Below are 26,858 nucleotides of genomic sequence, written 5' to 3'. Positions count from 1 at the left end.
TCTTTATATTTTTGAGACAGTGAGAAATGTGATTTTGATTTAAATTAATTTATTGCTAACTTGTTAAACAATATAATTAACGATTTTTTAGTACATTTATTTATAAGTTGTAACTACCTCAAAATAGTTTTGTTATATAAAAATTAGTTTAGCTTTTATTTGCATAACAAGTTGAGCCTTTATATTTATGGGATGCACCTTAATTGTAATAAATAATTGGAGTCATCTTTTCCCAGTTATTCTTGAGGTGGGCAATCAGTTTTGCTTCTGGAACTGGAACTGTTGGAACTGATCTGAGTGCAGAACTGTTAAGCTAGATGGTTCTGTCAGAACACTTGGACTAGATTGTTCCTTGGAATCATTATGTAACGTTGGAATAGCTTAGTCTGGACTAGATGGTCTCTCATCAGTTTTATGTAGGATATGAAATGTTTGTCTCTATTCTTTGTTTTTTGTTGATCTGTTCCAAATTATTCTTGCTTAACTTGGAATCTAGGAAAATATAGACTATAGTGAAATCTGGACATCTTACCCCTCCCCTGGTTTCATCCTCCCTAAACCCTTTGTCTGATCCATACCAAATTTTTCATATTTATTTATTTTCTGGGACTCATAGGAAAATATAGACTTTCATAAAATCTGGATACCCTACTCTTCCCCTGGTTTGATCTTTCAACATTTTTCAATAACATAACAATTTTAAGCTAAAATAACCAAATTTGTTATATGATTTTCATTTTAATGTTTAGCCATTTTCCTGTTTGGGCAGGCAATGCCAGACATATCTGTTGGTTACTAATAAAACAAATAATTAAGAAAATATTAAACTTATTTTAAAATATAAATTTTAAAATAACTTTGTAAATTTAAAATACTCTAAACTAATTTGATTATTCTAAAAACTGTGGAACTTTTTCATTAAGTTCAAATCCAGATAAAGAATTCACTGTTCTGTGGAAAATCATATTTATAAAAGTACAAAATGAAGAATGTGTTAGTAGTTTCAACTGGAACTGTCTCAACACACTGTGTGGAACTGTTCTTCATAGTTCTGAGTTGGGAACAGTTTCTTTGGAATGATTCCGATCAGAACTACCCATCTCTATTATTACACCTGTCTTTTCATTAAAAATAAATACTTCTCAAATCATGATAGAGTTAGCTCTGTGTTGTCTATAGAGCCTAACTTTTTTTGCAGCATGCTAATAACAGCTTATTCATCATGTGTTCAAATTTTATATTTTGTGTCTGAGAATACAATTTTTATTCAATTCAGTTCTTACGATAATTTAATTAATTGGCTTTATATCTTTAGGCAATTTTGTAATTTTATTGAAGTTGTATTCTGATTGACTTGAAATGCAAAAAGTTTGTTCAATATAAACTTCTCTAAATAGTAACATTGTAAATAGTAAAAAGAACTTGTTACTTTAATATCTTATGGATATTTGTTTATTAGTGAACAATTTGAACACTTCATTTCTTGAGGACAAAACCTTAGACTTTCCTATAATTTTCATTGGTCTCAAAAATACTTTTTATGTAAGTGAATGATCTATCTTTTGCTTTGACAATTTCTTTACTGTTTTCATCCTTAACTTTGTAATTAGTAAAATTTTATTTTTATTCAATTTCCTTTCATTAAGCAGTTATAAAATTGTGAAAAGTTGATGAAATTGTAAAATCATTTATTGCTTTTCTAATTGATTAAATTAGTGCAGTATGGCCCAGGAAGCCTTTGTATCAGTAAATATAAGCAAGTCAATCCAATTCAATTGATTAAAAGTTTTTCATTATATGTTTTGTATATATCAATTCATTATAAGTGAAAAGTAATAATGTAATAAACTATTATTTGAAAAGTTTGTCAAGCTTTATTGTATCAAGAATGAAATAATTTGTTTTTGAATGCAGCTTAAAGTAATTTATTCATGTTGATTTAACAGCTAAGTTACATCATCATGAAATTTTTTATATAGCAATGTAACTATTCATCAAGATTTAAAATGTGATACTGATGTTATGTGGAAATTTGCATATTAATGGAATGAATAATAAATGATTAATAATTTTGAAACATCATCTGTACAAATACGTTTTGAAATTATTTCTTATGAGCATGAATGCAATGTGCAGTTAATTAGTTTTCATTTAGATGTACTATTGTAGAAGTTTAAAGTTTGCAGTAACTCTCATGGTAAATTATTTTTTTGCTATATTTTCATAATGCTATACTGCATGTATGAATTTTTTCAAATAACAAAGAATTATTATTAAATATTATCTCTGTAATATATGATTTATTTTTATGTAATCATATTTTTATTATAAGATTGAGAGATTTAACATCAATATTAATAATTATAGTATTTCACTATTTACAATAAAAATAAATTATCTTTGCCAACTATGAATTTATAAATAAAGACTTAAATTGTGGCTTACTCACCAGTTAATTTAATTGTGATAAAAATATTGTTATATGACAGAAATAACTTGAATGTTAAGTCAATATATGAACAAGTTTATGCATTAAAAATAATGTATAAATTAGCATATCATATTTGTACATCAACAGATATATTGAAATTGAAAGAAACTAACTAATTAAAATGCTCATAAGTTTATCTTTTAAATTTTCCTTATTTTTAATTTTTGTTTCCTATTATTAATATAAATTACCCTCCTTTTTTTAAATTTAAAATATAAAATTTTAAAATTGTGAAAGTAGAAATAAATTTGTAATATGCCAATAAATTAATATATTTTAATTTTATGAAATAAAAATTACAATTACACGAATATTTGGTATTACTATAGTTATTGATTTTATGTTATATGCTTGAGGTTGAAAAAACAATTTTGGGCTTTATCAAATANTTTAACTTAAGGAGAACTTATAAAAGTTATATTTTTGAGTAGTAATGTTGAATTGTTACATGCAAATATAATTCTCTTCAAATAATTTCAACATGATTAATGTGTAAAATTAATGAAAGAAAAAACATATAACAAAGCCTTTATTATCATAAAGTACTCAGCAAATTACCAACAAGAAATATATTTATTTCAAAACGTTTGTTTTGAAATAAATATATTTCTCGGCAAAGATAAGGTGTTATTTATATGTTTAACAAAGTCTTTATTATACAACATATCATTTATTTTGTTTGTATAGTACTTATATTTGACTTGCAAGTGATTTTAAATAAATTTATTGTATTCCATAGCTGCCAGTCACAAATAATAAAAAAACAGAAGATTATCTTTAGCACACAAAGCTTTGTTTTAATTTTGATTTCAAATCAATAGTAATAAAAACATAGGGATACTTTTAAGTATTTTTAAGAAATAACTGTTACTAAGTAAAGTAAACTATATATTTGAATATTATAATATAATTCTTTTTAAGAAATCATCTACTATGTATATATCATAGGATGTGATATATTAAAAACATATCAAATCCTTCCTGAGCTTTGTTCTAATTTCCAAAAAATTATTAATACTATTTTTGATATATACTTGAAATAAACAGTAAATTATTTCTTTTGATTATTATTAGATCAAGTTGAAAACATTGAAAGGGGAACATTCAACATATTTCCACAGAGGTAGGCATTATTCAATTATAGTGATATGACATTTTCCACCAAAATCTTTTTCTTGAAACTAAATAATGTATATAAAATAATTAATTTTGTTAAAAATGTAATTGCTTTTGGAGTAATTTTTCAGTATTGCCATTACACTGATTAAATGGGCTAAAAATCATCATGTAGCAGAATTATGTTGGCAAACATTGTGGCAATGCAGACCTTGCTACTATTGATTAGTAAGCAAATCTATTAACCCTGTGTAATTGGTACTCACTATGTGTGTGTAAACTCATTCATTCTTTTGCAAGTTTGAAATCATGTTGATGAATAGGTAGTAAATACACACAATGGAATTGAGCCCTAACTATATTATGATGTATAATGAATCTTTTAGTTTGAAATATTGATTGGAGGCAATTTCTGTCTTCAATTTATAGTTTACAATATCTAACATCAATTAAATGTTGAAGAAAAGGACTTACATACAAAAATTATATACTATTTTTGAATGGATATCTTTATTCATAATGGCAGTTTTTTTAAAAGACTGAATGGATAATCATGGTGAATTGATCCAGACAGATAATGGGATGGAAATTGGCCAATACTTGGATGATTAATTACTGCCCTATATTGGACCAGATTGTTCACAAATTTCAAGGTTATGTATAAAAAATATAATTTTTGAGTTTTTCAAAATATTACTGTTTCTTGCAATAAATTGCAAAGTAAAAAAATATGTCATTACTGAAAAAATAAGACACACATGATGGTGTTAGAAAATTTTTTGGAATAAAATTGAAATAAAAATAATGAAATGAGGATTCAACTACTCAAAACTGGAAATATCATAATAAACACTCCACACACAACCAATATCCAGCAATAAAAAATTACAAGAAAGTGTGTTAAACACAGGTGAAAACATTTGCTTTCTTATAATTTCTTCTTGTTGGATATTGTTATATGTGCAGTGTTTAATAAAATATACAGTAGAGCGTCAATTATCCAAATCAATTGGGGACTGGGATGGTTTGGAAAATCGATATTTCAGATAACCGATTATGTACGAAAAAATATATTAACCTATCTCATGTTGAAATTTTTCTCCGTTGCAACACGCAACGGAGAAAAATTATACTTCAGATAACAACGATAAAAATCAGATACAACAATAAAAAATTATACTTCAGAAGTTAATTTAGTATCAAAAACGTAAAATATTTGAGTAGCCCAAGACATAGCCAAAGATTGCAGCGCCACAGCACTGGCAAAAATTTAAATTTGCCGACTGGAATTCTTTCGGATAATTGACGTTTTGGATAATTGACTTTCAGATAAACGATGCTCTACTATAGTTTTTAAAAAATTATTCCAATGGTTAAAACAGGGTGACAGTTTCAAAAATTTTTGGAATCTTTATATTACCCTTTATTATACTATAAAAACTTGTCAACTTCTTTTACCAAATGCAATGTAGTTAAAAGAAATAAAATTTGAAAACAATAAAAATTGTAATCATATGATTACAGTCTAGCTAATGTACTATGAATGAATATTAGACAGTAATTAATCACACAGTGATACATGATTTTGGATCAGTTTTCATCCCATTATCTGTCTGAGGCCAATTCCCCATGTTTATCCTACTATAGTCTTTAAATTCATTAATTTCCAAATGATAAGTTTAGTAATGGAAAAATATGTAAGAAATACAAATTAATCTTGCTTAATCTTTATTTTAATGTACTGTACATTGATGTATATAAAATCATTAAGTATTTAGTATAAAGGATGAATAATTCAACAAAAACTCGGAATCAAATGCATAAACTTAGAATATAATTAAATTAGAATTTAATAAATTAAACACATTTCATTCTGTATTATGAGATTGTTTTGTTTGCCATAATAAAGTGATTAATATTTTCATATTTATATTTGTTTAAACTGCTAAAGTTAGTTCATTCTTATAATCCTCTTAACTTCCTAATTTTATAACAATTTCAAGTCTAAATGCTGTTAATTCATAGATTTTTCTGTCAATGTAACAGTCTTATTGTTATAGTTCTGACCAAGAAAAACATAATTAAATTTATATTGTTATTTTTTTCACTTATAACAATTATCATTAAGTTACATTGCTTCAATAAGTTTACCGAAANCATCAACAATTATTATAATTTTAATCTTGAAGAATAATTATTGTAGACTCATTGTACAATTTAAAGTTTCAAACTGCATGAACTTTATGCAAACAATATGCTGCAGAAGTTTTCACTATGTATAACTTATTTTCCTATAGAAATTTCATTATCATACAAAATATTTATTAATTCTGTTTTTATTTTTATATAATATATTAATACAAAGTAACTGAGTAGAAAAATGTGATGCAGTTAACAATTTTAGGTTTTATTTTTAATTTACACAAACTTCATTATATTAAATACTATAAAAATATCTAAATAATGACATACATTGATATAATTATTAGTGGTCATTTGTAAAGGATAATTACATAAACAATAATAATTTTTATGAATTTTATTTCAAAAACTTAAAAAAATTGAGAGTAATATTACAAAATGACTAAGTTTATATACATATGTATCATAATGTATATAATAAAATTATTGTTCTAAATATTTTTCAAAACAATAATTAAAAATATATGTTGAGTTTCAAAAAAGTACTTATTTGATTTTAATAATTAGATTTTGAAACATGAGATAAATATAAAGAAGTACTATATGAAAATATTAATAAATATGTCTATAATTTACTAATTTTATCAAAGGACATTTTTAAACCATACTAAACAGTTTCTTCTTTAGTTTATAATGACTGCCATTTTACTTAGAAATAAATTCAATCTATGAAAACTTGTAACTTGTCATATAACTGAAAATGAAAATGTTAAATGACCAATTACAAACAGAAATTTCTACTTTAATTATAAGAAATAATTAAATTATTAATTAAAAGTGTAAAAGATATATCTGCTTCATATAACAGTTTATGGGTAACTTGACATTCATAAGTGAAATAATATAGATACGAAATTGTTGAAAAATAAACAAGATGTGTAAATTTGAATTGAACTTTAATTTTCAGCAATCAGGTGGAATTATCCAACTTGATGGTACAAATGATACAAGTGATGAAGATGAAGAGGAGGATGATGATGGTTTTATTGACAATGAAGATAACAGAGAAGAAGACGACGAACATAATGATGATGAAAATGATGCTGAAGAAGAGGTAATAAAATAATGAATAATTTTTAAAACCAATAAAAACTAAAATCTTAAAATTATTGGTTTGTTTTACTCTTTGACAAAGGCAATCAAGAAGTAAAATAAACCAACAATTATAAAGTTTTAGTTTTTATTGTTTCCATCCCATTGTATATTTTAAATGAATAATTTGTTTAGAAAAAAATTAGACATTGATCATTCATAATGCAGTACATATTAATATATTTTTGCAGAATAACTGGCATGCCGCATAAAAATGGGAGACTAGCATGCCTGAAAACCCTGGGGTTATCCACATGCTGGTTAAACTGGGACTAAAATATAAAATTAATCAGATCTAACAAAACTAGTTGTTAAAGAATTTAATTAAACATTAAAGAAAACATTCTTCCAAGTACAATAAAATAACAACATTGTAATTTGACTGACTTAAAATCAGAAAGAGTTTTAGTAGAAGTAGTAGTAGTAGTAGTTGTTGTTGTTAATCAGTGTACCCTGACCTTACAAATAACATCTTCCTCTCAAATTTCATATAAAGCTGATGTTAATGGATGTAAGTTGAGATAATTTACCAGGAGTTTCTTACATTTAATATGTTGTTTTTGCTTTTGAACTCAATTACCATAAAATAAACATAAAAAGCACTTTCAGAATTCCACAAATATTTTATATGGTTAGAAAGAAGACAAAATGAAGAAATTAAACATATAATCATAGTTTTGATGTAATGCTGACAGTTTCACAGTTTTAGAATAAAAATTTGTTCTCTTTTACCTGACATAATGCCTTAATTTTTTTTTTAAATGTGCCCTGTAGAGAGAGATGTATAACCTTACTTAAACTGGCATGCTGGCATATCCCAGCATAAACCATCATGCTGGTTTTAACCATACAAAAATATGTGCTTTCATGGTCTCCCCTGGATTGACTGGCATGCCGGTCATTCTACGAAAATACAGGTTATAAGATATTTATATCAAAGACTGAAAACAAATTGAAAAACAGATTTAAAAATTACTTTTATTTAAAAAAGTATTTTAATGATAAATTAATGAATTTCTCAAATTATTTTGCTTAAAGCTGTTCTCAAGTCTGTATTATTGTGAAAAAGATTAAGCAGTCTGTATAAAATGTCTACTTTTGTCAATATATTTTCTATAAAAGATAAATATATTTATAAAATATAAATGTATTTAATATTTATCTTTTATAGAAAATTTCTTAGAGTTGTTGTCATTTTGTAAGTTTGTATGATCTAATATCTTCATAAACAATCTTTAAAGGAAATGCATATTAAATATTATATATTTTTACAACTTCATAAATACATATTCATAATGAATATTAATGAGTTTTAATTCTTATAACTTATTCTTTTTAATAATGCAATTAAAATCAGCATGTTTTTACTCTTAAAAGATATGAAATTAGAATATGACACAGAATAAATATATTAATATTTGTATTAGAAAAGATGATATATTTGTATTTGGGCAAGTCAAATGAAAGTAAGCCAATTAAATTTCTTTGTTATCTTGTGTATTTAATTAAAAAGCATTAAAAATAATTGCTATTGGTATTGAGGCATTTATCCAGCTGTCTGACCAAACTGGAAGCCAAGAGCATTCTACAGATACTGGAAGCTGGAAGCTAAGGGCATTCTACAAGTGTTTCTAGAATTTCCTTAGCTTCTAACAGAAGAAAGTTGTAACTACCTCCTGTACTTCATTGTCCAGTGTGAACCTGCCTTTTTTCATGTTACTGAAAATATAAATCTTACTTAGAAGAAGTAGAGCTGAAAGAAACGAGGAAGAAACAAAGATGAAGATGAGCATATCAGGGAATTGACCAGAGTAATAGTATATAAATATAAAAACATGTAAAATTAAACTATTATGTTAAGAAAAATCAACAAAAATCCAGATGGTGCATTGAAAAAATAAGATGATAATACAATAAAAAATATAGATAGATAACCTGTAAAAAAAAATGTTAAGAATTACAATTAATCAAGAAGCAAGTTGCATCATCCAAATTGTTGATTGATGAAAATGAAAATTAGGTGGCATATAAAGGTGACAGGACAAGTCCACTTATTGAGTGATGATATCATTACACAAACCAGGTATTGCAGTTGAGTATTCCAACAAAACTCATAGATATGATTGTCTCTATTGAAGGAGATAAACAGTTTTGTTTGACAAGGTAAAAAATAAGTCTGAAATATAACAGAATTGATGAAATTTTGAAAATAAAATTGTTGTCAAAGTAAAGCTCTTGATGATGTCAAGAAAGTCTAAAGTGCTTAACTGAATGGTTAAATAAGGTATTGAGAAATGTTTTTCCGAATGGTTTATCCATTCACTTTAAGTGTTTGGTAAGGACTTGTTTAAATTTGATATTTCATACCTAGAATTTGTCTGTTTTTTATTTTTTATCACAAATGCACCACTCTTTATGATTGTTATATTTTTAAAATTTTGCTACAAAGTTTTTGTTAAAATGTTTTTACATTTTAACAAAAACTTTTTACATAGAATTGAATTATAATAATTTTTTAAAATTAAATTTATCAAAAATCTATTTATTACATCAGCTAGTCAGAGAAATCGATCAGCAATGAAATAAAACAAAAAATTTTGAAAAAAGTAGCTTGAATGACAGTTAGTATCTAGGTTAGTATCTTTGCATGCACTGTCTGGAAGCCATTATGTCCCACCTGCTGTCACATGACACAATGTTTATTTTTAGTCATATGTGGTTCCTGTGCTTTACAGAAAGTTTCTGATTAGTTTATTTCCTGGATGAATGTTAATTATTTTATTTAAGAAAATTAAAATTCTGTATAGTTTGTAAAGATACTAGCGAGGTTGCAGCTGATGTTTAACATGAAAACATGAACGTGAGGCATTCAGCGCCGTCATCTTGTAAGTCTAGAAGTTTGACAATAGCATTTGGAAACATCAGTGGAATCATGCTCAACGTTCCAAACACCATTGTCAAACTTCTAGGCTAACAGGAAGCTGGTGCTGAACATCTGACATTCATGTTTTCGTGTTGAAAAACATCAGCCACAACCTCGCTACTGTATCAAAACACCATTCAAATTAATTAGTTTGACGAATTAGAGTTAACCAGTTTGATTTAATATATCAATCCTTATGCTAGACGATGGGAGAAAGAAAATGACTTCAAATAAACATGACTTAGACCGAGACTCCACTACCGTAAAAATGGCGTAAAACCCCTCGCCGTAAAAGCCTTTAATCACATGACCCTGATATTTTATGCCCGAGCAGGTTGTAAAACCAGCATAAAAGTGAGTTGAGCAGTGTTCAACTTCCGACGCAAATATGGCCGTAAAGCAGTACCTTCCACCAATCAGAAGTCAGTGAAATCTAGGTCATTGTGACACAGAGCTAAAAATGGCAGAAAACGAGCTTTTGTATACGTTCCCTCGTGGCTACTCTAGAATAGATCTGGAAAGATTTATCGAAAACATCTGAAAGTATTTGTGTATCTATGACCCGATTATAATAATGGATGTCAAAGGAAAATCCTTCAATTTAGAGGAGTATATAATAAAAAAGCTAAGCTTATAAATGCTGTATATTATTTTAATAATACAATAATAAAAGTTAATATATGAAAGTAAAGATATTATTTTTACTACATTTGTAATTATAGTACAGAAAAAACTCATAATCATTGTCTTTGTATTGATATATCACGTATACAACTGTCTTCCGTTTCTACCAATTCACGTACGAAGTATTTACTTTCGACACTTGGGGCATTATTGTTGCCGTAAAAACTTTGTTAGCCGGACCTCCACTGCAATCCAGACGCAAATGCAAATAGGTCATGTGATTAAAAGCTTTTACGGTGAGGGGTTTTATGCCGTTTTTACAGTGGTGGAGTCTCGGCCTTAGAGTTATTCTGGATTTAGTATTTTCTTATAAGCAATACAGGCATATGAAGGTTTTCTTTGTCAAACCTATATATACATATTACATTTTCTAAATTAATTTCAAAATAATGGCTTGTGTCTTGTAGAAACTTATTCAGATTTTATATTCAGCTATTTTAAAATAATAATATATTCAGTTTCATTTATTTGTTTGAGTTTATCTGAATTGTCTAATAGTATTAAGCTTAAAAAAATTGTCCATTGTGGTGCCACTCCATTATTCTGAGCAGCAGGTGGCTTTTAGTTTGTCTGTATTGTCATGCAGACCATGTTTCAGATTAATGAGATTTTTTTTCATATAGTTAATTTTTTGAGATTGTCTTTTCCAGATATTTTGCAATGAATTTTCAATAACAAATGTTTGAAGATAAATTGTTGTACAGGTACTAAACTGTCTCAGTTCAGTTTATTTAAAACATGTTATTGTAGATGTATTTTGCTGATTCTCTTAAGTTCAATCATTTTTATAAAATAGGAACTGTAGCAAATAAACTAATCAATACACTGAAGAATTTCCTATTTGAAGATCATTTCAGTTATGGACAAGTCCCATTCTTTAAAATCAGAAATGTCTAATTTATTTTTTCACAACCAAGGAAGTTTAGTGTTTGCTGAGGATCATGAAAGCTCAAAGTAAAAAAATAATCGTTTTTGTACAGAAAAAAAAATTTTCAGTCCTTGAATCTTGGCACTATGATCAATATATTTTTTACCACTTCATGGAAACCAATTCTTGTAAACCATCTTGATTGGGATTGTCAAAAACCTTGAATGTCAAAAACCTTCCCAATTAAGAATGTCAAAAACCTTCCCAATTAAGATTTACAAAAATTGGTTTCCATAACAAGCAGGAACAGAAAATATATATCTTGCTTGTTAAATTTGTTTTTTTATTTGTTTAATCAACTGTATCAGTTTCATGTAAATGAATATTTTTATTAGGACTATTTTCTTTCAAACATATCTTTAACTGGAATTGGAAACACCTGTAATTGATACTCTTTTATTTCAAAATTAAAAATTAATGAGTAAATTAAAACAGTAGTATTATTTCCTGAAATTGGAGGTTCAATAAAATGTTTGTCAATATACAATATGTTAATGAAATAATTGTTTTATACAAATTTTCATTTTATAAATTATCATAAATATATGTATTGCATAATTATATAAATATATTATGATCTAACAAAGTATTTAGATATTGTTTATTACATTATAATTATAAAAACAATGAATGAATGAATAAATATTTTAGGAACCACTTAATTCTGATGATGATGATACTGAAGAAGATGCCACAGAGTTATTTTACACTGAAAATGTTGTTGTTTGTCAGTATGATAAAGTAAGTAATCATTTAAATTAATATTTAGATTTTAACACACTTTCTGTGAATGCTCAAGTACAAGCATACGACAATGAGACAAACTTGAAGAGAGTATGTGTGCATGTGTTTACTCTATAGAGCCCACCACATGTATCATGTATATATATATATAGGAATTATTAATTAATACTAATTCATTCGCTGTCATTTAGCATATATCTGAAGTAAGAAATGCCAGCATACATCATGCAAATAATGATTACAGCAATTAACTTTGAATGTTTTTAAAGCACTGATTAAAACTGATAATGATAACTAATAAAGATTGTGCATTATCAGTCATGTTGAGGCTGATGAGGGAATGACATGATGTTAGGATCACTAATTTTGATCAAACTTGGTGAGGATATAGTGCATCCCCAACAACTGACATGTGGTAAGCAGTATGATGCACTACTCAAAATTAAATGAGAAAATTAAAATTGAGAATTGCAAATCACTTAAAACATTTAGAAATAGGTGGATTTTATTATTTAATTACCCTAATAGTAACTCAGTTTTTCTCTCTAACTTTTTTTCCCTAAATTTATAATAAATTTAAAAGTACCAAGAATAAAGTGAAAATTATAATTTTAGTGGAAATCACATTGATACCAAAGAGATTTGAAACATCAACCTCATGCTTATGAATCAGCACATCCCCAACAAACCAGTGGTCACTCTTTAAATGATGGAAATCCTAAAGCACGGGTTCCCAACCTATGGGTCGCAACGGGTTTTCTGTGGGGTCGCCAACTTATGCAGTAAACTAAAACAAAATTTTCACTATAATGCAATATTTATTTTTAATGGTGTCTTAAAGTTCGAATAATTTCATATATTTTTAAAAAATTAAAATAAGTGTAATCTGGGTACGCTGTTCTGTCAGTTGGTTGAATCACGTGTTGAGAGTTTTGAGAGGAATAAATTAAATGTTGAGAATGACATGAGGTTGGCGTTAACAAAATCTCACTCGCGAATTTTGAGGCTGGTTAATAATACATGCAATTTCAACTATCTCATTAAATTAATTATTAAACATAATTTAAAATAAAATTATACTAAAAAACTAATTTCATTGTTTTTTAATTACCTTATTAAAAATACCTTTTTCAATTGTATCGGGGTCGCGGGTCACTTGGCTTTTATAAAAAGGGGGTCGCTACCCAAAAAAGGTTGGGAACCATTGTCCTAAAGGTTTCAAGTGATTTTCAGTGTTAAATTTCTTATTTAATTTTAATAAGTGCACTTAACTCTGCTTGGCACATGTCAGTTGTTGAGGATATAGGCCATCTCCTTCCTAGTGTGAGAAAAAACCTAGTGATAATGCTATCTATAGTTGAAATCTAATTACAATAAGCAATATTTTATAAGTGTACTATATATACATACATACATACATACATATATACGTGTGCTGGGCTGTGAACGGCTCACGTATTTGTAAAAGCTAAGTGTCTAAGTGACTCGTACAACATGGAATTCATATAAAACAGAATTATTAACAGTGTTATAGGGGGGTAGTATACATACCCCTTCCCCTATATATATATATAGGAGAAGTTGCCAAAATCCTACTACTAAAGAAAATTGGATTCTCAAGGAAATTTTGTACGCTTATATTTTAAAAATATATTTAGGCCAAAAAATAATATGGCAATGTCGTATCTTTGCATTCTAAGGCAATAAATCTATTTATAATTAGATTATTAATTACATATATCATATTTTTTAAAGTGGCCAAAAGATACAATTTTGGCAGCTGGTATAATAAATTGTACTGACCTGTTTCTTTAATAGTAAAGATTTCTTTGGTAATAACATGCGGTTAGTAATAAATTAATTAATTTATTTATTTAATATTGCATACTTTCAAATACGTACACTTAGTGCAGTAATAAACATCATCATTGCAAATCTTCTTCAACACTCATTAAAGCCCAAATTTGTTATTTTGATAAGCATCAATTGTCTTTCATGTACTTTCTCCATTCCACTGTCCATAAACTCTTTTTGACATGTTCTATCATAAAAAAAACTTCAGATTTAAAAAAAGTACAATTAAACTCTCAAACATGCTGGTACAGTTTTGGAAACTGTATGGCATTTAGGAAACTTTTTGGCATTTTATAAAAACCTTTATCATAATTTACAATGAATGTTAAAGTATTATATTATATAATAAATATATAAACAATATAAGTTACATACAGTTTTATTCTCATATATGTTTCAGGATTTAATAATTCTAATACAGTAGAGCGTCGATTTTCTGAATCAATTGGGGACTGGGGTTGTCCGGATAACTGATTTACGTACGAAAAAATAGTTTAACGTATCCGATGTCGAAATTTTTATCCGTTGCGTGTCGCTTTGCGTTGAATTGTCGTCAATGTTAAGCCTAACAAAGACTATTGTATCGTTAAAAATTATTTTTTTATTTTGTACAAACAAAATAAATATATTGAAAAATATAAAAATAATAAAAAATTGCCCACCAGTGGCCGAAATGGTCTTCGTACCCTAAACACTGGGAGTTCGGTCGTGGGTTCGCGCCGCGATCGGACAGGCTGGCTGCTTGGAGTTTTCCGGGTTTTCTCCTTGCCAATAACGACTAAATAGGAGGCCAGTTCCCCATAAAAGTCCTCCCGGAAGGCATTAGTTCCCCTCGCGTAACATCGCGCGCCCCAGAGAAGGCAACGGGAAACCACTCTGGGTAGTAACCTTCCCTAGTATACACCTTGGCGGGTTACTAACCTACGCCAGGTGTCGCCAACGTCAGGAATCTGATATGGCACCAAGAAGAAAAAATTATACTTCAGATGTTAATTTAGTATCAAAAACGTAAAATATTTGAGTAGCCCAAGACATAGCCAAAGATTGAAGTGCCACAGCACTGGCGAAAATTTAATTTTGCCGACTGGAATTCTTTCGGATGATTGACTTTTGGAAAATCGATGCTCTACTGTATTGAATAACATTAAACAACAGATTCTGATATATTTACAAAATAATAAAAAATTGCAGAAGTAATATTAAGATAAAAACATATTAATACACAAAATTATATAATGTTCAGTTTCTTAATTGAGGGGTACAGACAGAGTAAGATAGATAATGATGACCTCTTTGGCATTTTTGACTATGTGTAGTATGTGTAATAATTAAACAATATACTAAACTTATACAACACTGTTATGATTAAATAATGTTTCATTATATTCAAAAAGTCAACATTTATTCATGTAACTTTATTCACTTTCATATGAGCAAACAAATTTTCAGTGCAACAGTGGTCTAATTAAGAAAGAGTGCTGGTGTATCTTCATAAAAATTGTAATATCTCTAAATCTACTTAACAGTTGGATATGTAACATTATACTTAAGTTAAAAAAGCATTACATAGTGGCGTAGCGTGGGTGTCAGCCACCCGGGGTGGAGGAAATTTCGCCGCCCCTTATTTAGGTATCTCAATTTAAAAGACTAAAATATACAGTAATTCTAAAGAACTTTTTGGCAAGAACAATCATCATTATTGTGTATTGTACAGGTTACAAATAAAAAAGCCATTTATATATGTTTTACAATATAATAATCACATTTATTACAAAACTTTTTACACGTATGCCACTTGCATTGATATAACAGGTATAGAACACTTATGATTATACCTTGACGATCAACAAGATTAAGTTATTAAAAATATAACCTACTTTACTGAAATTTACTTGTTCTGATTTTTTTATTTTAATGAATTAAAGCTTGAACAATATAGCAGATAGTCAAACATACAATTGCATAAATAAAAAACATAAATAAAATATTTAATACTCACATAGTCGAATGTATACGTACACGAACAATACAATTTTTCAACAAAGTTCAATAATTTAACAATCACTACATGTACTTATGAGCACAAAAATCACAGTTTGGAAAGCGCATACATATATATGATAAAGTTAATGTGAATTGGATGACTGACGATCCATCAATGAATCTTTCTTTTGAATTGTCAAAGCATCACTCACGGAATTCCCTGAAGGGACTTATCTGTACTGTAATCTAATTTGCAGGTGTTGTTACACAATATTGAACACTATTCTTTATATGATAAAGTCATTTTTGCTGAATATCAGTCATAAACAATCCAAGCACAAAATAAAATATGGGGAATCTCTATAAGTCAGTACAGACAGTGTTGCCAATCACTACAACAGGCAAGATGTCATTATTATACATTCATTTAAAGAAAGGGGATTCCCCAGTTTCGTCACAGAATAAGTAATAAAAAAATTCTGTGCTCATTCAATCGGTCTGAATCATAGGTACGACAAAAATATGAAATGAAATGGTTCAAATTTTTACAAGATATTATTATTTATTGTGAAATTTTGCCACCCCCTAAAAGTTCTGCCCCCACTATGCTATGCCACTGCACATAGTACACCATTACCAATAAAATAGTTTTTTTTTTTTAAATTCCAAGAAAAATCATAAATGTAAAACTAACAAGCTGTTTCTTTTTTTTTTTTTTTTTTTAAAGTGGCTTAGACCACTGTTGTGCTGACTTCCTCAATTGTTTTAGCATGTCTTTTTAATGTCAGAGTCAAATGAAATAAGAATTCTTACTAATTGTTTTTATTTACTTACTCAATGTTTTCAGTTTGTTACCATCATTAATATAAGCAAATCTAAAGTGTTTACAATAAATGGATTTGATCTTATTATAGAAGCAGAAAACTTTTAATTTATTATTTATTTTTATAGGAATTAATTTTTTCTTTCATATATATTAAAGTACTCAACAGTTTTAATTTCTAAATATATAAAAGATAAATGTTTATAATAGTTCATCACTTAAAACAGTATTCAATTATGAATTTACTGGACAGGAAAAAACAAAACTTTAGACATTATTAAAATTTTGTAACAGACTATAATTTGCTAAGTACTTTTATTAAGTTTTATTCTTTATATCTTCAAGACAAAGAACAAAAGTATTGTTTTAATTCAGAGTAAGTAGTATACAAAACTTGATAGTATTGAAACATATTAAGTTTTTAGTTTTATAACTTAGAAGACTTAATAAGACACTGTTCACAAGAACATTTGTTAAAATAAAAATTTATAAATATAAAATATTCAGCATGTAAATATTCAGACGAATAAAATCCTATTTTTTTTATTTTACTGGAAAACAAAAAATAAAATATAGTTAATATACTTCGTTCTACATTGTCCTTTGAAGCTAGGATTCATAAGACTTAAGAAGAATTTTTGTTGATAATAACTGTTAAAGATCAATTTTGTTCATCATAGTGTAGTGATAATTCATCTGTCCAAAAATACAGAAAAAATGGAAAGTTACTCAATTTTATTTTATATGATAATGAAAAATTAAAAATTAAAATGCTATATAAAGTGTGGTAGCAAATTAATTATCACAGTTTTAGAGATACAAAAGAATACTTTTAAAAAGTGAATAGGTTTATTATGTAATTGTTATGTAATAAAACTGTTAGAGTATTCTGATATGATAATTTATCTTTCACTTTTATCCTTAAAGTTTTAATGTTTTTCAGATTTATATGTAAAGGTTTTTCTTATAACTTAACACTATTCTGTGATGAATAGAATTGATTATTAGCAGTAATTATTTTAAGTATGATTCCAAAATTACAGACAAAAGTAGAGAACTTCTTTGGGAATACCAAACAAATTTTCTAAATTAAGTACATATTACTTTAATGGTTGTGCAAATTACACAAGATGATTTATAAAATAAGAGGGATAAAATAATGATAAGTTATATTTTAAATTAGAATAAAACAAAAACAACTAATGTAGTATTGTGTTTGCATTATGTTATATTTGTATCAATCATTTATAGATATAAATACTTGAATGATAGGATTTAAAATTTAATTTCTCATAAATTTAATAAGACATTGTTCTTTCTATCTGAAATCTTACAAAATTTCATCATTTTCTGATTTAATTTATAGCACTTATCTCATCCTTCTTTCAACTTTGGCCAACTAAAGTGAATGAGAATTAATTAAACCAGTGATGGGCAAACTACGGCCCGCGGGCCAGATGCGGCCCCCTGAAATGTTCTATCCGGCCCGCGTGACATTATTCCTAATCTGACGAGTCAAAAAGAATACAGGCTGTGGTGGTTGATGCACCACTTAACTTGAGTGTTCGTTGATTATATAAAATAACCGAAGCTTTATATCTCACCATGAAAGTTTATTTACAATCATGTACAAAATTTTGTTTTACACTTATTGAGTAAAAGCTCGATTGGTTACAAACATGCTTCGGTACAGAACATCCACTCGTCGTGCATAGCGTAGCCGAAAGAGAGAAAAAGAAATATGGCGGACGGCCTGCACATGTTTTTATAGCGCCACCTGGATTTTCAGATGCAGCGCTAGGTTACAATTATATTGGCCCGCCTGAAGTTTTCTTCTTTTCCTTTGGCCCGCTCTTTAAAAAGTTTGCCCATCACTGAATTAAACTATTTGTTTCCAGTTGGACATTCAGTGGCCAAATTTAACTAAGTTAATTATAAAGTTTGTAAATTACTGTTTTCCATATATGTAAAATTTTATATTCTGTTTTCATTACGTTATATTGGAAATTTTATATTTAAATAATAAACTTACTTAAAAAATCAGTAAAAAGCAGTTAAAAAGGAAATATGTAACATTGACTGAAATCAAACTAATAGATTTTAGTTATCATAGGGATAGATTAACTTTATCTGTAAAAAGGTAATGTATTTTATCCCATTTGTTTCACAATTACAAATTAGATATGTTTTTTCCTATTAGGATATTTTTATTTTATATTACATGGAATATTTTGATCAATATTAGTTTTAAACCCTATGATTGATGCAAAATTTGTGGAAAAAAGTGATAAATTTATGATGTTATTATCAATTATAATTTTCTTTATTACATTTATAAAAATTGCTATTTGGGCTGCAATTTGAAAAAATTGTAGACCTATAAATTCCCACTGTTGTATGTCTGCCTTTCCTTAATCTTGAGAACAGTGTTAGAATATGAAAGTCAAGACCAGATATGGAAAACGTAGGGATAGGAGGCTTCAATTAACTATATTTCCTGTCTAAACCAGAAGTCACCTGAATTCAATTTAAAAATTTTTCCTTGAATGACATTACATAGATGACCAGAACGACACTGTTGTTATTAGGAAAAGTATGATGTACAGGGGCAAGACACCAAAAATTTGACATTAACAACATATATTTTAAATTGAATAAATTAAGAATATGATTAAAAATTGCAGTCCATCACTGTGATGATGTGACAAATAAGTGCTTGTTTGTAGTGAATTACTTCAAAATTAATTCACTACAGCAGGAGTTACCATACTTTTTTACAGCAGGCCAGATAACTGAAAGAATGACAAGTGCAGACTGCATAATCAGTTTGTTCAATATATTATACTGAATACACAAAAAAAAAGTAAAGAAAACCAATATATTTATTTACCAATGCACAAGCACGATCTCTGCAGCATGCTCATAATCACTTTCCTTAGAAACTTCATTGCAGGTACTTACACAAAAAGTGCTCTGATATCCAAAGTTGCAAAAAGTCACCAAATTTTTCATTTCACTGATTTTCCTAAAAATTATATTACTGTCAAATGCAAAAATCAGATTGGACCAATTTTGGCATTTTACTTACACTTATTTTAATTTTTTCTACATAGTAAGTTCATCTACAATATAGGATATTTTCATATAAATAATTATATTTTAGCTCATTTGTGGCACAGTGCGGTGGTGGGCCAGATAAAACTGACCTCGCAGGCCGAAGTTTGGTGACCCCTGCACTACAGCATCGTATAGTGAATTTTATGTAATAGAATATAACTAATTAAATTTTTAATGTTCATCATATTTTTATAGTGATGAATTACTAACCATATCTTTTTATTTTTCTGTAATTTGAAAACTATTTTAGCATATCAAATAATAAAATAAATACAGTGGTACCTCGGTATATGTCTGCTTTAGAATACATCCTGTTTGGATGAAACAAATTTTGCTCGGTATACGACTTTTATTCGGTATACGACATAATTCAATTATACGCGCCATCAATGAACAAGTAGCACTATCGGTATACTAGACCAGACTAGACGTTCGCGGTGCAACGGTTTATAACTGTTAAATTTCTTCTGATTTTAATTCGTAAGTAAAATTTTATTATTTTTATTAATCGCAAAAAGGCAAATGAAAAGCGACAGAAAACTAAAAAAATGACTAGAATTACAATGGAACTGATAAAAGAGATTGTTGAGAAATACGAAGATGGCACGCGTGTTCGAGATTTTAACTGTTGCCTACCATATTCCGAGAACGACAATATGAACAATCGCGAGAAATAAAGACATTATTAAATCTGCTAACGTTACGAAAGGGGTTAAATCAATTTCTAAACAGAGATCGAAGACATTACATCATGTCGAGAAATTGCTTTTGCTTTGGATAACTGAAAAACAGTGNAAGCTACCATTTACAATTGGTGAATAATCCGATTGGAGTGTTAGGTGGCAAGCGCGGGAGACTTTCATCCTGTTGAGTTTCGGAAACGTCCGCGTCTCGCACCATCGTCACTTTCGGCGGAATTATTCCCGATGATTTAGGAAGGACCCAGGGATAATCATTCACTGGTCCTTGGCTTCGGAGTGCATAGTGATGCGCAGGTCGCGACGGGGTCTGGGGTTGATCAGCCTCCGCATCTCTTGTGGTGTTTGTAGTGTTTGTCTGTCTCTGCTGCAACGCTTCGAAGATGATCTCATCCCAGGGGTCAATTGGTTCTGTCTGCGGTTGCGCTACAGTTTGGGGTGACAAATTTGCGTTTTGTACATCTATTCTATCTTCTCCTGCCTCTGGTGGCTCAAATTCCAGCCTAGCGATTGCAGGTTTCATTCTGTTAGCATGCGTGTGCAATTTCTTCCCGGATTGGATGTGTTGGACTATAAAATCNATCAAGCAGGAACTAGCCAGGAAAGCGAGGTGTTTAAAGCCAGCCATTTTTTTACACAAGAACGGATTAATCATTTTTACATTACTTCTTATGGGAAAGGTTGGTTTGGTATAAGTCCAAACATCGGGAACGGATTAAGGTCGTATACCGAGGTTCTACTGTATATGTATAAATAAATGTATAGTACAACAATATACAATATATATTGTACATTTATGACAAAAATGTAATTCAGCCTTGACTAAGCCATATTTTTCATTAATGATTCTACTTTAAGTGTTACAGATAAGATGAATAATTTACTAAATTAAAAAATTTTTTAAATTCTAAATTTTATTTATAGATTGGTCGAAGCAAAAACAGATGGAAATTTCATCTAAAAGATGGCATAATGAATTTGAAAGGAAAGGACTATGTATTTCAAAAAGCTGTGGGAGATGCAGAATGGTAGCAGAAAAATCTTGTTGTCATTTCTATCTCCAAACACTTCACAACTGTTATAAAATTGAAGATTTATTTTATTGTCTCCTAATGAAATATATTTTCATAAATAGTGAAGATTTTACTTTTGGAATATATCTTTCTTTGTAATGTAACAAACTGGATGATTTGGACTCTAGCTTTTATTACCAATGCTATTTTAATTTTACATATGAAAGGGACCAAGATTAAAATAGTAATTAATATTTTTATTTAATTGTATTGTGTTTCAATTTTTAAGATCATTTCTCATCTTTAACATTATACTGTAATACCAGGATTTATTTTTCATATATCATGTATTTTAAAAATTACAAACATTTTATCTCAATCCAAAGATTTTTGTCAATATAAAATTACGGAATTTGAAAGCACGCAGTCTTTAAGTACTAGTATTAAATATCATGCAAATTATTATTTCAAAATTTATCATAACAGCATTATATTTGAAATGTTTATTTTATTACAGTATTATCATTAGTTACTTTTCACCTTTAGAAAAAATAAGTTGCTGTATTAAAATGATTTTATGGAAATGTTGTTTGCAAATATTTAATTTTTTAAAAATATTTTAATAGAGGTAAGATACTGTTGTGTAAATTTATGCTCTACAATCTAAACCAAACAAATGTACTTATTTGAATGTATAAATGCACTAAATATAATTTTTATGACAAATTCTGATTACTGTCTTCATATATTATTTACCACTATAATAATTTGAGGAAATTAATTATTATAAAAAAAAACTATTCAAAATCATTCATTCCTTATTAATGGAAATATTTGACTGCATATCAAAACCATTGCAATCATTAATGCAAATTATGTATATATTTAGTTTTTTGATGGAATATCAAAAAATGTAAGTTTCTTGTCAGATTTGATGTGGAGGAAACAATTTACAATAAATTGGAAGTTTGTTTTTCTTTTTTTTTAATATTTCTATTAAGTTTTCTGTTTGTCCTACACCAAAGTATTTAATATGAACAAAAGAGTACATTTTTAAAATTAAAAAAAATTTAAATGCTTTAATAAAATTGCATTTAATACTACTATTAATGAGTTATTATAAAAATTGTCTTACTAACTTGTTTATTTTTCTTTTATATGTGAATATAAACAACAATGAATTTGTAACAAATGAATTAATATAGTATAACTTAATATGATTATAAAATTATATTTAGATTCTTAATCTTAAGGAACATTTTCCATTTAACTGACTTTCTTTCTTACTTTGCCTTATATATTCTTTAATGAAATAATTGATATACATGTATTGAGATTTTCAAATATGAATTTACTGTTTTGATATGCAGTCTTTATCCATCAGAACTAAAAATGGCAAAGTTTACACATCTTAATGAAAACTGATTAAAAGTTCTTTATATTCGCGTGATGAAACTTGATCTTTGAAATGGTTCCACGTAAAACATTAAGTCAGCTTAGTTCAGTCAATTATTATTTAATTAAATGAAATAAAATCTGTAAAAAAGTTTTCTGTTATAAAAACGAGTAACTGATTTAAAATCAAAATGAAATCTAAGAGCTGCCTACTTTCGTCAGACAAAATTATACTCGATCCGGTTCGTTTTTCCCCTACTTAACGCGTGTGGAACCCAATTATCATTGTTTTAGAACAGTTTCAAGTGAAGTGTTTCAACAATACGTGTCTATGACACACTAAAGTTTGTTGCAAGTTCATGAGTTGTTCGTCGGTTTTTTAATTTACATTGATTTTTTGCAGAAAATTCAAGGGACCGTCGAAATCTTCCGTTAATTAATAACTGGTTTTTCGCTATTTACATGTTCCATTATAGACAGGTTTCACTGTATTAATACAATGTTGAATCTGTTTCAAAGAACAAATTCGCCCGATTTAAATATTGCAGTTCTAAATTTATTTTTGTTAGAACGTCTTCCTTTTTCATTATCATTTTAATGATTTTTTTGTAAAATAAAAATTTATTGATTTATGCTGTATTTACAACTGAAAAACTTAACAATGTCATACTATTCAAGAAATCATTTTTTAAAATAAATTACTAGGAAAAAAAATCTTTTCGATTGGATTCATTTGAAAAGACTAGACTTAATATTTGATAGTTTGGAATCGTTCGAATTTAAGATTTTTTTTAATTGATTGCGTCTCTAGTAATTCAAAAGAGACTTGATATTAATCTTCTTAAGACAAAAAGTATACAATATCAAATTTTGTGTGTATATTTACAAACTTTCAATCACTATATACATATTTTAGAGGCCACTAGTGGATAACACTACTGAACACTAATTGTTGGTTATTGGTTTGCGCCTGTTTGTTTTGTTATAGCAACGCAACACTTGGGCGATGCCTTTCGGGATGTCTTTTTAAGGGAAACTGGCCCCTATTTAGGTGTTAAAGAGGTGGAGAAAACCCGGAAAACTCCACGTGGCCAGCCCGTCCGAGCGAGACGCGAATCCACGACCTAACTCCCAGTGTTCAGCGAACGGAACCACTTGACCACTGGTGGACTCTGTATCATCATTAATGTAGAGTGTATGCTCGTTGCAAGAGGTTAACTTAATTGATTTATTAGTAAATGCGATGCATCTGTACTGTTTTTTTAACTCTCCGACCTGTTCACCCCAAAAGGGTATTTTAATTAACCACACTCATTAGCCAGACCCACAATGAGGACTGACAGATGATAAGGAAGAGAGTGGGATAGACCGCATATAAAGAATTTTTTAGATTCTTTCCAGGTTCACCAGTATGCCGCTTTGATGAATCTGGTTCACCAAAGCAGTAGACTGGTGTATTTATCGCCTGGACCACCCCCTGTCAACATTAAGGGATTTTTCAGGTTTTTCATTCCATTTTAATACAGTATAGTCATGTACTGTATCATCATCAAACTGACCGAAGATCTGCACACAGCAGCCTACTCTGGTACAAAATATACAGCAATATCTGCAACGTTTACATTGCATATATAGATTGCTTATCAAATTTTGAGAACATGAAACATTTTGGGTAATCCGGTACTAATCTCTCTCGTTAATACGGCACCTACTGAACCGCTCTGGTACCATAGATTTTGGAGTAACAAACTTTCATTGTAATTACAATTCATTGAAATTTATCAGCATTCATTTTATGTTCACATGATATACATACATTGAAGTCTCCGGATATTTAATTAATTGGATGTCAAGGATCTTATAGAGAAGCGGTTTAAGGGAAACAACAATCGCAGAAAGTGTTTGTGTGTGTAACGAAGAAAAACGACAATCACTAAAACATGACTAATTACTCCTTGTAAAATTTAGGTTTACAAAAAAAATTCTAAATTATCATTTAATATATATTTATTAAATAGTTTTTCGCAATTCGCACAATATGTTTATTACAAAAGAAAATCTTCCTTTGAGTACCTTTTCTAACAAATTTACAGTTATAGTAAGTAACATTTTTGAAAAGATTATAACTTACATATTCAGTTCCTATTGCTTATACATAAACGAGAATAATATGTAAGGCCTACGTATTTTCATGTTGTTAACGGTTCATAGTTATTGTCATATTTAACAAAGGAAAAAAAATCGATTTTAAATAAAATTGAAAATGTAATACAGAAAAATAGATAGTCGTATAAATGTAAAAAACGATATTTAAATAAGAAATATTTCATCAATACCCCTATACATTACACGCAGTTACGTTTGTTTGTATCATTAACAATAGGCACAAAATGGATTAACAGTATCTGTGTCTGTGTGTCACTGAGTTGAGTAAATATTCGAGATAACATCAAATATGTAAATAAAATAACACGCGAACCACAGATAAAACTTCTAACTCGTAATTATTTTAGTAATACAGGAGGAAATGCGTATTTATCATTTTTTTGTTATTTTAAACTATTCGCAGAAGATATGACCGATATTAAAATAAATGACGCGAAAACAAAAATGATGGATGATGCCGTTTAGAAATACAAGAAAATAAACGTTGAACAAAAAACTTCACCCTACATTGAATATTCTATTACATAATTGCAGTTCTTGAAAATCAGCGAATTATTATTCACGATAGCAATTGATACATGGCAAAGTTTTAATGGATTATTCCATTATAAAACAAACACCTTATTGGATTTTCAAATAGGAAAAAAATAATCAAATATTATAAATTAATAATAATATTTTAATACCAAATGATTGCTTTGTAGTGTTTAAAATATTATTTTATTTAAAAATCAATGTTGCATTTTTAATGAAAAATATTTTTACGTATCTTCAATATACTGTAATTTCTTAAGATTGATTTAACACCGTATTATTACTTGCACTTTAGGCTTTAATTATTCCGTTTATTAAATACTGTATAACAAAATTCGCTTAATTAAAAACGTCAATTTTACTGTGATAACGTGATTACCATCAATTTTCATGATACCAAACTACAAACATAAATAAATTTAATAATTTAAATTTTAAGATTATTTAAGAATTAATTTATTATGCATACCGTTGTCATAATAAACCTGTGTCTACCCACTGTGTGATTACTCCCACAACGTCAATAATGTGTGATAAGTCCACAATTGAGCCAAAAATTGGTGCTGGTAGATTCATATTGTAACATAAGGGCAAAAAGCAAGTCACCAATAAAATTTAAACTAAAATTAAACAACAAAATCTAAAATTACATTTTATTAATGAATAATTCAATATTAATAATTTATTTAATTTCTTTTGTTTTAATTAAAAAAAAACTCACGTGTCTGTGGATTGTTCTAGGATCGGGGTCAATGGCGCATTTCAGATGCGTCCACTAGAACCATAGTTACTCAAGCGAAAATATACAGTCGACCCCCTATAAGACGATAGATACGTTCCGTTTTTTATGAAATTGATGTTTTAGGAGACCTTGCCAATCACAGCCCGACACGTGTGAAGTTTACGGACTACGGCTGTTTGAAAGGTTTTCTTCCATAAAATTAATCGATTCCTAGACTAATTTGACTCAACATTTCCAAAACACATATATTTTTTTTGGGAATAATCCGTATAAACTATGCTATAAACAAAAAATTGTAGGATTACTTACCGAGTGTGCACCGTTCGACGTCGCCATTGCTTAAGCTTGTTTTC

The 26,858-nt window shown here is 28.2% G+C and overlaps 1 protein-coding gene across 1 annotated transcript in view; it reads left to right on the top strand.

The window, feature by feature from the left end:
* The window catches only part of LOC111634525 (transcription initiation factor IIA subunit 1-like), a 55,681-nt gene extending 33,245 nt beyond the window's left edge, over nt 1-22,436 (top strand). The window contains exons 9-12 of the mRNA XM_023379324.1: nt 6,588-6,624; nt 6,684-6,863; nt 12,088-12,177; nt 21,580-22,436. Coding sequence (XP_023235092.1) covers nt 6,588-6,624; nt 6,684-6,863; nt 12,088-12,177; nt 21,580-21,687 — 415 coding nt within the window. The 3' untranslated portion in view covers nt 21,688-22,436. The remainder of the gene's footprint in view (nt 1-6,587; nt 6,625-6,683; nt 6,864-12,087; nt 12,178-21,579) is intronic.
* Nucleotides 22,437-26,858: the final 4,422 nt, after the last annotated feature.

The sequence above is a fragment of the Centruroides sculpturatus genome, unplaced genomic scaffold (genome assembly GCF_000671375.1).
Source record: "Centruroides sculpturatus isolate CEXI.00-Female unplaced genomic scaffold, Cexi_2.0 scaffold75, whole genome shotgun sequence".
Classification (NCBI taxonomy): Eukaryota; Metazoa; Arthropoda; class Arachnida; order Scorpiones; family Buthidae; genus Centruroides; species Centruroides sculpturatus.
Note: the sequence above shows the minus strand (reverse complement) of the source record. Positions and strands in the feature narration are given on the sequence as shown.